General features: G+C 59.9%; 2 protein-coding genes across 2 annotated transcripts; one reads left to right on the top strand and one right to left on the bottom strand.

Annotated features, from left to right (window-relative positions):
* Positions 1-215: 215 nt before the first annotated feature.
* Positions 216-4029, top strand: KCNJ9 (potassium inwardly rectifying channel subfamily J member 9; the record flags this gene model as incomplete). The annotated part of the gene is made up of 2 exons (XM_082669845.1): positions 216-1065; positions 3698-4029. 2 exons carry the CDS (start codon positions 216-218, stop codon positions 4027-4029), a joined length of 1182 nt encoding a protein of 393 aa, XP_082525971.1.
* Positions 4030-7411: 3382 nt separating this feature from the next.
* IGSF8 (immunoglobulin superfamily member 8) lies at positions 7412-14496 on the bottom strand. The gene is made up of 7 exons (XM_082653033.1): positions 14290-14496; positions 10833-11210; positions 9665-10126; positions 8927-9334; positions 8301-8714; positions 7819-7949; positions 7412-7657 (listed from the first exon to the last, which is right to left on the bottom strand). The coding sequence occupies exons 1-6, from the start codon at positions 14339-14341 to the stop codon at positions 7834-7836; spliced, it is 1830 nt and encodes a 609-aa protein (XP_082509159.1). The 5' UTR covers positions 14342-14496; the 3' UTR covers positions 7412-7657; positions 7819-7833.
* Positions 14497-15106: the final 610 nt, after the last annotated feature.

Genomic DNA, 15106 nt, shown 5'->3' with positions numbered 1-15106 from the left:
TGGGGACGGCTAGGGTTGTGTGTATTGTTCCCATTCTACCGATGCGGAAAGCTGAGGCTGACACAGCAAGGGACTCGCTCTGGGCCACTCGGCCCCTGGGCGCAGGCCCGGACGTCTCGGCCTCTCCCGCGGCTCGGCTAATCTGGCCCACCTCTCAGCCCCTCCAGGCCCCGCGCCGCCGCCCGGGCCGTGACCTCCCCGCCGCGGCCACGGCCATGGCGCAGGAGAACGCCGCCTTCTCGCCGGGGCCTGAGGAGCAGCCGCGGCGCCGCGGCCGCCAGCGCTACGTGGAGAAGGACGGCCGCTGCAACGTGCAGCAGGGCAACGTGCGCGAGACGTACCGCTACCTGACCGACCTGTTCACCACGCTCGTGGACCTGCAGTGGCGCCTGAGCCTGCTCTTCTTCGTGCTGGCCTACGCGCTCACCTGGCTCTTCTTCGGCGCCATCTGGTGGCTGATCGCCTACGGCCGCGGCGACCTGGAGCACCTGGAGGACACGGCGTGGACGCCGTGCGTCAACAACCTCAACGGCTTCGTGGCCGCCTTCCTCTTCTCCATCGAGACGGAGACCACCATCGGCTACGGGCACCGCGTCATCACCGACCAGTGCCCCGAGGGCATCGTGCTGCTGCTGCTGCAGGCCATCCTGGGCTCCATGGTGAACGCCTTCATGGTGGGCTGCATGTTCGTCAAGATCTCGCAGCCCAACAAGCGCGCCGCCACGCTCGTCTTCTCCTCGCACGCCGTGGTGTCGCTGCGCGACGGGCGCCTCTGCCTCATGTTCCGCGTGGGTGACCTGCGCTCGTCGCACATAGTCGAGGCTTCCATCCGCGCCAAGCTCATCCGCTCGCGCCAGACGCTCGAGGGCGAGTTCATCCCGCTGCACCAGACCGACCTCAGCGTGGGCTTTGACACGGGCGACGACCGCCTCTTCCTCGTCTCACCGCTCGTCATCAGCCACGAGATCGACGCCGCCAGCCCCTTCTGGGAGGCGTCGCGCCGCGCCCTCGAGAGGGACGACTTCGAGATCGTCGTCATCCTCGAGGGCATGGTGGAAGCCACGGGTGCGGGCGGGCTGAAGGAGAAGGGAGAGGAGGAAGTGCAGGGGGAGGAGGGGAGCGGGTGGGCGGGGAATTGGACCCAGAGGGGCCAGGGCGGAGGAAGCGGGGTGGGGGGAGGTGGGGGGTGGATGGAGAGGCTGGTGGAGGAGAACCGAGATGAGATGGTTTGGGAGGGGTGTATGAAAAGAGTGACCCCCCACCCACCCACCCAGAGAGGCGAGAGAAAGCTGGGAGGAATCCTCCGAAGTGGCCCTGGCCTGGGGCCCTGGGCTGAGAGGTCTGTGTCACTGGGAATAGGAGACAGTAATGATAGTAGACAACACCCAGTGCTTACTCTGTGCCCTGCACGGTTCCAAAGCACTTTACACCTCCTGGTTTATTTAATCGGAGCCCCATGAAGGTAATTTCTTGTTACTGTGCTCATTTTTCAGGGAGGAAATTGCCCCAGTGAAAGGTTAAGTTGTCCACAGTCATAGGCTAAATAAGTGGCCACGTCTGGATTGGACCCAGGCAGTCTGGCTTCAGCATTTAGGGTGCAGAGTAGGAAGGAAGGGTTAGGTTCCGGGTTTTTCTCAGTACTGAGGGGTCCAGGCCCCTGGAATGTGATGGTGCAGGTTTTCCATGGCCTGAGTTATTCCTAGGCTGGACCTTAGGGAGAGGTTGATAGCTGGGCTCACTTCTGCCTCAGTTTCCCCATCCATCAGAAGATTCGGTTTCCACTGACAAAGGATAGATGATCTGCACATTTCAAGCCCCTTTCCAGAAGGAACTAGCAATGTACCTGTGATGTCAGAACCTCCAACTCAGGCTTATACAGTGAAAGGTTTGGGAGCAGGTAGGATAAGACCAGTGCAGGGGCAGCAAATGAGTCCTTTGGGACTTGAGATCCAGAAGTGGAGAAGAAAACTGCAAGTGGGATAACCAAAGGCCCAGCAGGGGGCCCTGCAGTTCCTGCCACTGTTGCCAGTGTTGCCCTCTGCTGGCTTCTCCCAGACTGGTGTCATCAAACCCTTTTCCTGGCCCTTCATGCTGAGCCTCTACTTCACCGCTCTCTGCCTCAGTGTTCCCCACTCCTTCTCCCCACCCCAATACTCCCCTAACTCCTTCTCCCTCCCCCATGCACCCTACTTCCTTTCCTCTCATCTCACCGGCTGGCACATTTTTGCTGGTGCCTGAGAAGTCCCTGCCCAACCCTCTTCTCCCTTTGTACCTCCAGCCCTTCCCTTCCTTCCTTGCAGCCCCTCTCCCCAGTGTCCCTTTTGCCTCTTCTTCCCCTCCTCTACTGGACATTTCCTACGCCAGTCTTCACCAAAGGAACAAAGGAATGTCCCCAAGTTTGCTCAGGGCAGGGCTTTCAATGTTGAGAGCCAGTCTCTGCTTAGCTAATGTTCACTCTTCCGTTCTCCCTTGTTCGGAGGTGCATATGAGCTGTGGGGAACATGAGAGATCTCAGGGTAGAAGGAAAATCACTTGCCCCGGTGGGTGTGCCCACCCCACAGAGAAAACAGGACACAGGCCCACAGCAAGGAGGACAGGGGAGGGTGAGGTGGAGGAGATATGGGGAGGGGAGGGTGGAGGAGATAGGGAGGGGAGCTTGTTGGATTTTTCTAGAGAGACAAAGCTGGAAAGGATGGTAATATTTTGGGTGAGAGAGTCAGTATCCAAAATGCTTCTGAAAAGCAAGTAAAATGAGCCAAAATCCAACAAGATGACATTTAAAACGAATAAATATAAAGTTCTACATTTAGGCTTTAAAAAATCACTTATGTAAGCACAGCATGGAAGAGCTCTGGTGAAAAAAGAATCGGGGGTTTTAGTTGGCCACAGGCAATGTGATACAGCTTCCAAAAATGTTTATGTAATGTAATCTTGGGCCCTATTAGCTAAAGCGTCATGGCCAGAAGAGAGAGGTGGCGAGCCCTCTCTTATGCATGGATCAGGCCACAGTTGGAGTATTTATCACACTCAGAGTGCTCAAAGGATCCTCCTTGGCCACTCTGGTTTGCAGTCAAGAAAGTAAAATTTTTGGAAGCCAGGTCACATCAGGAATGGTGGAGGGAGACAGGGATGTTCAGCCTGAAGGAGAGAAGACATGATGAAAACTGAGACTCCTGCTTTCAGATACTTGAAGGGGTGTCATACAGCAGGAGAGTGAAAATAAGGGTGGCAGATTTTAGCTCTGTATAAAGAACAACCCAAATATTAGAGCCGTCACACAAAGGAGTGGGCTCCTTGTGAGGTGGTGAGCTCTCAATCCTGAGATGTAATCAAGAGCAAGCTAGTTGCCCATTATTGGGAATGCTCCAGTGGGGAGCCCTGTATGGAGAGGAAAATTGGGCTAGATGATCCCCAAGGTCAGTTTCAAGGTTAAACTTCTCTGACTGGCATCTCCAGTGGAGAGGAGGGGAGAATGTGGGCTGGAGGTTAAGAGGAGTTGGGGCAAATGGAGAGGAGGAGGGGGAACTGGACAAGTACAAGAGTTGGGAAGGAAGAGAAAGCGGGCTGGACCAAAGTGGGTGGGTGGGGGTCCTTGAGGAGGGCTCCAGGGAAGGGTTCTAGGAATAGGGTTGTGGAATGAGGCAGGGGAGGGAAGGCTGGGGCCGGGATCCCCCTTGACCCATGCCCTTACCCCCAGGAATGACATGCCAAGCTCGGAGCTCCTACCTGGTGGATGAGGTGCTGTGGGGTCACCGCTTCACGTCAGTGCTGACCCTGGAGGATGGCTTCTACGAGGTGGACTATGCCAGCTTCCACGAGACCTTTGAGGTGCCCACACCCTCATGCAGCGCCCGGGAGCTGGCCGAGGCCGCAGCCCGCCTTGACGCCCATCTCTACTGGTCCATCCCCAGCCGGCTGGATGAGAAGGTGGAGGAGGAGGGGCTGGGGGAGGGGGCGGGCGAAGAGGCTGGGGCTGACAAAGAGCAGAACGGCTGCCTGCCGCCCCCGGAGAGTGAGTCCAAGGTGTGACCAGTTTCCTCCAGATCCCTGTGGCAGGGCCAGACACAGGTACCTGGGGAGCTGGTTATGGAAGGTGGAGGAGGGCGCAGGCAAGGTCCCTGGGAATGCACTAAAGCTGGGGAGCCTCCTCAGAATCTCAGGTCTGGGATCCAACATGGATGGGAGAGATCCTGATTTCAGGAGGACGGAGGGTGGGGAATGGGTAAACTCGCCAGCCTGTCTGTGTTTGACCTTCACTTCTGTTCACGCGTGGATGGATGGACAGAGGATGGACCTATGCGGGTTGGATGAGAAGGTGGAAGCAGAGAGAGACAGCCAGCCAGTGGATAGGTGAATGGGCCAACAGACCAACAGACAGGTGGTGTGCTCAGGGCTGCCGCTGACTCATAGAGCATCTTGGTGCAAATTCTAAAAAGGCGCCTTTTCCCTCCAGACTGACACTACCCCAAACTAGGGTGCATGGCTTGGGGAGCAGAGTGTGGGCTGGAGTTTAGGCCCCACTCACCTCCTCAGCCAGCTTCCCTGAGTCTGGCACACCTGTCTCACTGGACACAGTAGCCCAAGCTGACCCAGAGGTGAGAAAGCTGGACGGAGGCGGGCAGAGATGAGGAGGGTGCCCTCCCAGCTCCACCCCTGCCACTGTGACAGGCTGAGAGGGAGGGCGAAAGGCTGCAGGGCGGCTCAGCAGGGTGTGAATGACCTTGTCCATGTGTGCAGGGAAACCGGTGATGGGGGAGATGCCAGAGCTGGGGCCCTGGGGCAGGGCCTAGGAAAGGGGAACAAGGGATGGCTATTTTCTGACAGTGAAGTGAGGTCTCGTGAGTACCACTGCAGGGGTGGGAGGGGATAGAGAGGTTCTGAGGAGGAAGAAGGGCCGGGGAGAGATGGAGAAACATGAGTTCACTAGAGCTGGGACACGGGGTCCTCAGGAAAGCAGAATCGGTCTTAGGGCACAGTGAGAGGGAGTCATTCACATGGTTCACTGGGTGCCCGTTGGGTCCAGAGCACTGACCCGGGCATGTGTGGGGAGGACAGTCAGAGACCCGATTCCTATTCTGGGAATACAGTGCACGTGGGGAAAACAGAGAAATATGCCTGTGGCAGCTGTTTCAAACTGAGAACCTGGGCGATCTCCCCGAGCACGGGGTGGAAGGGCTTGGTAATCAGAGTTGCGTCACGGATTGCGTCAGGCCTGGAGAGTGACCTGAGCCAGCAGTCACGAACTTGGGTGGGCATCAGGGTCCCCTGGAGGGCTTGGGAACACATATGGCTGAGTCCCACTCCCAGAGTTTCTGACTTAATGGGTCTAGAGACCACAACTTTGCATTTCTAACAAGTCCCAGGTCCTGCTGACGCTGCTGGAACAGGGACCACGCTCCGAGAAGCCCTTCCCTAAGCAGACTTGGGGGTCCTGTCAGGAGGTGGGCGTCAAGCTGAGGAGTAGCTGAGGGTCCTCGGGGAGGAGACTGAAATATAATGGGTATGGAGAACTGCGGTGAGGGGAAAGGAGACCGTGAAACCAAGGCTGAAGAGTCCGACTCTGGGCCTAGGGACTCGCCCGTCAGTGGAAATAGGGCTGTGACAAGCTAGAGATGGTGTTTGGGCAAGATGAGTAGGCAAGATAGATGGGACAGAGCAGTCGGGAAGGCTTCAGGGGAAGTGCTGCCAGGGTGGTGCTGAGCTGAAGTAGGAAGGGCATCTGTGGCAAAGGAGAGAATCCCACGTAGGACTTAAGAGGCAGGATTAAATGTGGGAGATGTGAGAGAGAGAAGCGAGAGTCCAAATGTCTGGATGTGACTGTGACCTGCCGTCTGCCCAGCTGGGGCAGGAGCCCCTGGAGAGGTGTTCCCACGCCACGTGTACCCCCTTCCTGGTGTCATCGCGGTCACCAGGGACACCCCCCACCCCAGGATTGTGAAGGAGGAGCAATGGCGAGTCGAGAAGGGGCAGAGGTAGGGGGACCTGCCTCTGGGAGAGATGTGTGCACACAGGCAGACACACCCTCCCACCACACGGGCCCAGCAGTGACCTCCAGCCCTTGGCCCGGGCTGCACCCCATTCCTGTTCTTTAACAAAAGTCTGAGCCCCTTGTGGGGAAGCACCCCAGTGTGCTGCATTCCAGGCTGGGAAGCTGGGGTCCTGGGGGATGCTGTGCCTCCTGGAAGCAGGAAAGGGGGCTGCGGAGGGAGCCCACGCCAGCTTGGGTCCGCTCGGAGAGAACATCTTTGCCTCAGGTCACAGGGTGACTTGGGTCACTATCACCCAAAGATGAGGTCCCTGAACACTGGTGCTGGCTGTTCCCAAAGAACAAATGTTGAGGCATGGGGGTAAGAAGCAGTTCTGGTTTAATTTGCTGAAACATCTAGAGTCCGGACAGGAGGGAGCGGGCTCTGGGTGTCCACACTCACTCACGCGGTAGTTCACCCATTGCAAGTGAACCCACCGTAGAGGAACTGAGGCTGGATGGAAGGCATTGGGACCCCGCCACCCCTCTCCTTGCCACTCAGCGACCACTCAGGGCCCCACTGTGTGCAGTGCCAGGAGTCTGGGGACCTGGGTTCTAGGCCTGACACTGTCACGAATTAGTTCTATGACTCTGGGCAAGTCGCATCACTTCTCTGGGCCTCAGTTTCCCTATCTGTAAAAACAACACTTGGTAAACTGGTAATGCTCAATAAATGTTTAAATCACTGAGTTGAAAGAGGTAGACTGCGTGCCTCTCGAGGTGCAGTGCAGCTAAGAATTCTAGGATCCGAGAATCCTTAGGCAGAGACAAATGCAGGGAGCCCCGGGGGCACGGGAGGACGGGTGAAGCAAGGGGGCTTGCGCGCAGGTGGTGGGGCGGGTGTGTGCAGGGGCCCCTCTGACTGCTGGCGTCCCCGTCGCCTAGGTGGCTGTGTCCTGGGCCTTCCATTCTGCTGCTGTCAGGCAGAATAATGGAGATCAGGGGGAGAAAGGCTGAGGCCCCAGGGCCTGGGGGGAGGAGTCAGGTCCAAGATCAGCCTGACGGAGAGAATGAGACTGCAGAATAGCATGGGGACTCAGAAAAGGGCACCGGGCCCTGGAAGACCCTGCCCTGCAACCTGGGAGAAGTCTAGGGGCAGAGGCCGTGCTCAACTGGAACTCATTCCCCTTTCTCTCTCCCCACCCCAAGGAGGAATCCCAACAGGAACTGGCTCTGCACTGACAGCTCAGACAGCAGATGGGACCCAGGTTTCCCCTCCCGGGGTAGGTGGCACGGCCCACGGAGGCCAGATGGTGTTTCTGGGGGGGGAAGAGAAGTGCGGGTCGTCCAGAAGAGGCTGTCAGCCCCCAGTAGCCCACCTGCCACGCGCCCCTGCCTCTTAGAGCCTCATGGCGGGGAAGACACAGCCAGCCCTGGATTTTATAAAACAAGTTTATTCACATTTTAGAAAAACTAATTCTAGGACAGGGAACGGCCTCCCTTTGGGCTATGTATGAGATCATGAACAGAAGGCCAGAGGGAGGAGCTTGGGAAGGAAGGAGTGGGGCATGGGGGCCGTGTCCCCCACTCTGGGTGGGAGTAGGTCAAATAAATTAAAGGAAGGGCAGGCAGAGGGAGAGGGTATTCAGACACCAGAGGCGGGCTTGCGGCTGGGCTGGAAGATAGTCACACCTGCAGGAACGGGAGAATGCACGTGGAGAGTGTGAATTCCTCCTGGCCCTGGCCCGCAGAGCTGAGAGGGGCTTCTCCTTCTCCAGCTGGGACCAGGGAGGGAGCTGCTCATCTCAGGACTAGGGAAGACAGGGATGGGGATGGGGGTCCTTGCCCCTCACCTGGGGTGTGAGGGATCACCGTTTCTGCAGCCTCTTCATGAAGCAGCAGGTGATGGAGCCCAGGATGGTGGCTCCGATGGCTAGGGCAAGCCCTGCACCCACCAGCAGGGGCACAAACAGGGTGTCCAGGGCTGGGCAAGAGAGGATGGCTGTGTTCAGTCCGGGGTGTCACTGCCCTCCACCCACGTGCCAGTACCTTCTCGGTCAGGCTGTCCACACCACCTCCTCCCGTTCCCACACAGCTTTCCCCCGCCTGCTCCCTGCCCGCTCTGCGCTCAAGCCAGCCCCTACCACCAGGACACCGGGGCAGCCGGGCACTGAAGGGCTGAAAGCTGGACTTTCAGACTTTCCGTGTGAAGCAAAGAGGAAGAGAAAGAGGAACCAGAGGGACCACTGGCAGGAGGATGAGATGCAAAAAGGAGAACAAGAGCATAGGGGTGAGGGGGGCTGGGGGCGCGTGAGCAAGGGGGAGCACCGCTCACCATGTGTGTACGGGTAGACCGTGACAGGCCCTGAGCGGGCACTGCCCGCCTGGTACCAGCTGTAGTCAGCGTGCTGCACCCAGGCGCTGGGGGCACAGTGGTACACGCCTTCGTCCTCAGGCCCCAAGCCGTGCAGTCTCAGCCGATGGCTTCGGGGCCCCACCAGCTCCACGCTGACGGGGCCTCCTCCGGGCCGGACCCCCAGCTCTGCCACACCGTCCTGGCCCACGCCACCCACCAGCTGGGCAGGGGCAGAGCTCAGCTCCCCATCCTCCAGCCTCTCCACCCACCAGCTGGCAGCCAGCCGCAGCCCGGGGGGGCCGCCCCGCACGGAGATGTTGCAGAGCAGGGAGGCCGTCTCCCCGCGGTACACTGTGCCTCCCGCTAGCCAGGCCACAGCCTCCAGCACCACACCTGCAGAACAAAAGTCAGAAGGTGAAAGGGGCATGGGGTTAGGACTGCTGTCCAAGCAACACCCCAGAAACTCCGGGTGTCCCCACAATCTTAGAAGAGGAGTGTGAGACAGACACGGAGGCAGCCGATGGAGAGGGAGAGAGGCACAGAAACAGAAGGGAAAGGTTCTGCAGACCCCATATCCTGTCCAGGGCCAACCCGCCCCCTCTCACCTTCCTCACGCACGTGCACGGGGAGGGGCCGGGAGCGGGCACTGGCGGCTTCCCGAAGCCGGGCCCCAGACCCTCGGACATAGGCCTTGGCGAGGCAGCGGTAGGTACCCGCATCCCCGGGCCGGGCAGCCTCCAGCCGTAGCCGGTAGGTTCTGGAAGCCACCTTCTCCATGGCAATGTGCCGGCCCTCGTAGCCAGGGCCCAGACTGCCCACACCCTCCGTGTCCAGCTGGGCAACCAGGCGGCCGGGCCCAGGTGCCCCCGCAGGTGCCATCTCCCAGCCCACGGAGTAGGCGGCATGACGGCCCGTTGGGGGCAGGGCCCCTGACACATTGCACAGCAGCTCCAAGGGCTCCCCTGGGCCGATCCGACGTTCCCCAGGCCCCACTGTCACTGCCAGCTGGCTGGCTGAAACACAGGAGGGGAAGGGGTGTCAGGGAGGCAGGAGAGGGCACAGAGCACCTGTCCTTCCTTGACAGCAGCAACTTCGAGGCCACCCGTCTTTGCCACCCAGGGGCCTGGCTCTCACCCCTCAGCCATGGCCCTCCCATCCCCACACCCAATTTCTGAGCAGAGAAAGCCCGTCACGGGTACAGGTGCCGACAGGAAGCGATACTAATGGGACTTCACTCTAGGGAAGGTGGGCTCCCTGGAGTCAGACGATGGCCATCTAGTGCCCATGGTGCCTACTGAGATACCAAGGCTCCCAGCTGGCACCGTGGGACGCGTGGCACTCACACAGCGTCTGCACGTCCACATGGGCCAGGACAGCCCTCTTCTCCGCAATCTGGGCCCAGCTGCCATCGGGATCCTGAATCCACTCAGCGGCAGTGCAGTGGTAGGTGCCTGCGTCGTCCGCCTGGGCGCCCCCCACCACCATGCGGTAGCGCTCAGTCCCCTCCTTGCCCAGCCGCAGCTCCCCTGCCGCCAGCCGCTCAGCGTAGGGAGCTCCGGCCTCCACGGCCATGTCGGGCCGGAGTCCCACCACTTCCTGCAGCGTTGCTCGCCCCACTGGCGCCTCGGGCACAGCTCGCCCAAAGGACACGGCCAGGTGTGTGTGCTTCTCCGTGCTCGTCCGTGCCAGGCAGCCCAGTGCCAGCTCCTGCCCCTCGTGCACCATCAGGCGAGGGGGTGAAGCTGGGGCCTGACGGCCCCGGGGCCCTGGGGGGGCAGCAGACACCTGCAGCATATCTGGAAGAACTGGAGAGAACAGCTGGAGTGAGGGAGGGCTGGGAGCTGTACAGTAACTAACCCTTGGTACTGTTTCCTACCTACAACCTATTTCCCTAAATAGACTGTGAGCTCCTAGAAGGCAGAGACTTCATGCTGTATTATTTCTTCTGTAACCCAATGGTGCCAAGCACAGTGCTGGGCACACAACAGGCACTCAATACTTGTTGAATTTCATAGAACCAGCCCATCGCCTACTGACCCTTATGTTTGAGACTGACCCCTGTTTGAAATACTCAGAAGAGTGGCTCTGTCTTCCTTCTCAGAAGACAAACTTGAGAGCAAGAATGTCATGTGGTCTCACTCCTCCTACCCTGCCTCTATTTCCCCCGCCACCCCCACTCCCCCAGATCTGGATCCTGGAATCTCCAGGAATGGAGTCTGTTCACCCTGTCAGGCTCCCCTACCCCATCAGGGAATGGAAAGGGGCTGGAGAGCTTAGGGACACTTCTCCTCTCCCAGGAAGTAGCTTGACAGAATAAGAGCCGTGGACTGGAATGAAGAGAGTTAACCCAGAGTTCTGGGTTAGAGTCTCAGGCCAGCCACTAACTTGTTGGGTGACTTCATGCAAGTCACTTAACCTCGTTGGGCCTCAGGTTCCTCTTAGGTCCCTGCTGGCCCTGACTTTCTGCCTTTTGGGAGGGCACGGCCCTGACCCCATCCCAGGGCCCAGTACCTCTCAGTTCCACTTTGCCGCTGTAGCTGCCCAGGTAGTGGGCATCAGTGGAGGGTGTGTAGCACTCGTAAATGCCAGCATCCTGGGCCTGCAGGCGGGCAATCTTGAGCACCACGGCATCACCCTGCAGTCGCTGCACCTGTACCTCACCAGCTGCCACTCGGGGCCCAAAGACAGCATAGGAGAATCGGGTATCCCTGGTACTGACAATGCCCAGGGCAGCCTCTGGGGCCTCAGGCCTGTACAGGAACCACTCGAAGTCCTGCTGGGCAGGGCCCTCGTAGCCAGTGACATTGCAGGAGATGGAGATGGCTGTGCCAGCCACGCGATACAGGGGCCCCTGAGGGACTAGCACCTCCCGGGCACAGCACCCGACTCCTAGAGGGAAGGACAGGAGAAGTTAGGGATGCCTGGGTCCCTACTGCAGCCCCCCACCCCCACCCCCGCATCACTCTTGACCTCTGCTTGTGAAAGGAAAGGAAACCTGAGGAAAGTTGGTGTACACTTGGGCCCTGTTCCGAGAACAGGCAAAGGATGCTGGGAGGTAAGACACCTGGGTCTCAAGGAGGTGGTGGTATAGAGCCAGGTTTGCCTCAGACCCCAGAAACACCCCATTACTGGCAGGCCAGAAGCAGAGCATCTAAGGTCAGAAAGGAGTGTATCTGCTTCCTGATTTAACCATTCCCGATTCCGGCTGTGCCTTAATTCCCCCTCCACCCCGTCTCCCCACGTTTATGCCAGTTGAGCCTTCTAGCTAAGGGATCCTGAGACCACATGTCCCCCTCCTTTGTTTGAAGGGAGCTGGCCAAATCTTGATCAGAAGGGCTGGTTCGCTCAGCTGTGTCACCTGGGCCAGGGGACTCCAGACAATGGAGCCAGTGGCCCGAGCAGGACAGAGCACAGGCCCAGTCAGTTCTCACCACACAATCCCTCCCCACTCCAGCTGTGCCATGAGCTCACTGCTCCTCTGCCCCACAGCGCTGCCGAGGCAGCTGAGGCTCATGGGGCAAGAACCAGCCTCTGCCCTTTGCCTCTGGAGGCAGAAGCTCCCCTCCCCCACCAGTGCCTGCCAATCTTCCCGGGCAGGCCCAGCTGACAAACAGCCCTCACCCCACCCCCTCCAACTCCCTAACAGAAGCCTTCATTTGCATACGGTGTGCATTTATTTACATCCCCGCTCCCTTTCAGTAGGGCGGCAATAAGCCCCCAGCTGCCCCTTCCCATCCTTCTCTCCTCAAAGAGGCCAACATTCTTCTTCACCCCACCCTCACCCCTACCCTGCCCTCGCAGATACTCCCGGTGGCCTTGGAGGGCTCAGCTTCTTCCTTCTCTCCTTCCATCCTTCCACAGCCCCAGATCACAGAACCTCAGAATGTAAGAAGGGCTGGGTCAGCCCTCTGCCTCCACTTTACAGATGAGAAAGTTAAGGTACAAGAAGTATAATGTCTTGGCCAAGTTCCTACTATCCTTGGCTAGCTTCCACACGCCCCTGCAGAGGGACAAAGCCAGAGAGGCATGGGGAACTCCAAGGAGAGGCCTGAGGGCACTGACCTCACCAACCAGAATGTCCCAGGGGCATAACCGGCTGGAGGAAAACACCTAATCTGTACTCAAACTGTCCTCCAGCTCCTCCAGAAGCACTACCCTTACCTTTCCCTTCTTCCTGCGGCTGAGTCAGAGGGAAAACTTGTGGTTGCTCGGTTAGAGCACAGGCTGGGATCAGGAGGTCGGGTTCCAGCCCCATCCCCATCCCCATCCCCATCCCCATCCCCAGCTGTACCGCTTGGACCAGCCCCTTCCACTCCCAGGCCTCAGTTTCTGGAAGAGAGCTAAGAGCTTCCACCCTGACAGTGAGTGAGCCTGTGTCTCAGCAGGGCTCTGCCCGAGGCTGTTTCATAATCAGAGCGATGGCGGAGACAAGCGAGCTGACACCTTCCCTGGGCTCTGGGCAGACTCTGCTCAGGAGGGCCCCCTCCCATCTTCCTGCCTCCACAAATGCTGATGCTTGGAGAGCCCCATGGGAAAGTCACCCCCACTGCCTCGGGAAACCAGCTGCCAGGCAGCTCTCTCCCCAGCCAGGTCCCCTCCTCTGTGTTAGCGGAGAGGGAAAGGAGAGCAAAGAGACCTGCTTTGGAGTCACACGGGAGTGGTTTCAAATCCAAGCCCCAACACTCACTAGATATGTTCTCTGGGGCAAGTGACTTCATTTCCTCATCTTCAAAATGAAAGTTAAGCACCTACACCCAGGGCGCTCACATCCGGCAAGCTCTTCTATCTCTGCACCACATTTACCCTGGGCTCCTCTCTGCTCCACGCTGCCCACTGGGGAAAAAGGGCCAAGTACTAGGCAGCCAGGCCTCACAGCTCCTTCCTCTGTACATCCTCCTGCCTCCCATCCAGGGCCCCAAGGACAGGACTCATTCTAGTCCCCCAGGGCCCAGGGACCTATGCAGCACAGGGAGGCTCCTTGGCACCACGATGCAGCTCTGGTCTAGAAACAGGCGGCTGGGGCTACGTCAGCCTCTGCCTTAACTATGGCAGCTCCAAATCCTGGCACCAAAGCCACCCCCTCACCACCCTGTATTCTTATTTCAAGGGTTTCAGTCTCCTGAACATCTGTACAGGCAGTCTCACTGCCTCGATACCATACTCCTCCCCAGACCACCCCTACAGGGAGCCCTCCCATTCACGCCAAAAACATTTCCACCGTCACGGTCCTCATGCATCCATGCAGCGGTGGCCCGGAACACCCACCACAACAGGTACAGGGTGCTTGGAGAGCTCAGCATCAGTCTCCACGGAGCCTGGTTTCTCCTGAGGCAGGGAAGCTGGGACTAAGGGAGTGTGACAACCAGGGAGGCTACAAGCCAAGTGCTGCTATCTGGGAGAGGGAAAGTGGGGGAAAGACCCAGCCCAGGATGGAGCTGGAACTGCCTCCAACTTCAGATGATGAAGCGGGGTGGTAGGGGGGTGCAGTTAGGGTAGACGTACTTCAAAGACTGTGGGCAGAACCGGCCCCTGGGCCTCCAGCCAACTTGGGCAATTATAAAGATGGACAGGCACTGCCCACCAGGGCGAGCACCCAAGGCCGGGCCTTAAGCTAAGTGAGGCAGAGAGGAGTCGCAGCATTTGTGCGCAGCGACCTCAGGACCTGAGTGTGCCGGCTGAGAAGTGGGGCCTGGCGGTTCCTGGGGGCGACATTCGGTGGGTCCTCACTGTGCCCCAGCCCGGGGCCTAGAACTGGGGAACCTTCACCGCTACCCCACCCCCGCCCGCCCCAAGACTGGCTCGGAGCGCGGCCACAGACAGCAGCTGGGCGCCAGGCCCGGGGAGGCTGGGGGAGCCCCTGACGGAGAAGCGGGTGCGAGGGGCTCCGAAATGCTGGGGAGGAGGGCAGGGCTGGTCACCAGGTGGCAGGCACCTGCCGGGCGGGGCTGGGAGCCAGAGCCGGGCTTACCCAGGATTAACAGCAGCAGCAGCGGCGGCGGCTTGGGACCGAGGGCGCCCATCCTGCGCAGCCGGCTCTGCGAAGGCTCTGGGGGGCGGCGCGGGCTCTGGGTGGCCGGGGGTTCGGGGGGCGCATGCCCGGGTGGGGGGCACGAAGCGGGGCAGCGAGGCGTGGGTGCGCGGAGCGAAGCGGAGCGAAGCTGGAGCTGCCAAGTCACGGCCCTCTTCCCTCTGCCCTCTTCCCTCTGCCCTCCTCCCTCCTCCCTTCTCCCCTCCTCCTCTCCTCCGCCTCTGTTTTCCCTCCCGCCTTGGCAACTCGGAAGACCATTCCCGCCCCGCCTTACCCAGGCCCCGCCCCCGCCCTGGGCTCCCGGCCCCGGCCCCGGCCCCACTCCGGTCCCCAACTCCGCCCTGACCCCTCCAGACCTTGGCCCTGCTCAGGTCCCCGGGTGTGCCCCAACGGGGTCCTGGACCTCGGCCCCGGCTCCCCCCGACCCTGCTCCAGGCTCCACCCGGACTCCAGCCCTAGCCCCGCCCCCTCTTCGGTACCCGGCTCCGCCCCGACCCCCACCCGGGCCCGCCCCCTCAGCCCTGTCTCCGCCCCGACCCCGGTCCGGGGGCGGGCTGCACCTGGTCTTGGCCAAATCCCCGGCTGCTCCGCAGAGGGCACAGGTACCCTGCACCTTCCAGCTTTTCCCTGAGAGTTGGGTGCAGGGGCCCTGGAGTCGGCTAGGTGACTGTGGCTTCTCACTTTGAATCCAGCCATTTGCTCTAGGCCTCTAGGCCTTGCCGCAAACCCTGCTGAAGTGGGAAAGGGCGGGATCTAG

Source organism: Grampus griseus, assembly GCF_964374135.1.
Source record: "Grampus griseus genome assembly, chromosome: 1".
NCBI classification, from domain to species: Eukaryota; Metazoa; Chordata; class Mammalia; order Artiodactyla; family Delphinidae; genus Grampus; species Grampus griseus.
This window is presented reverse-complemented; position numbering and strand designations above follow the sequence as displayed.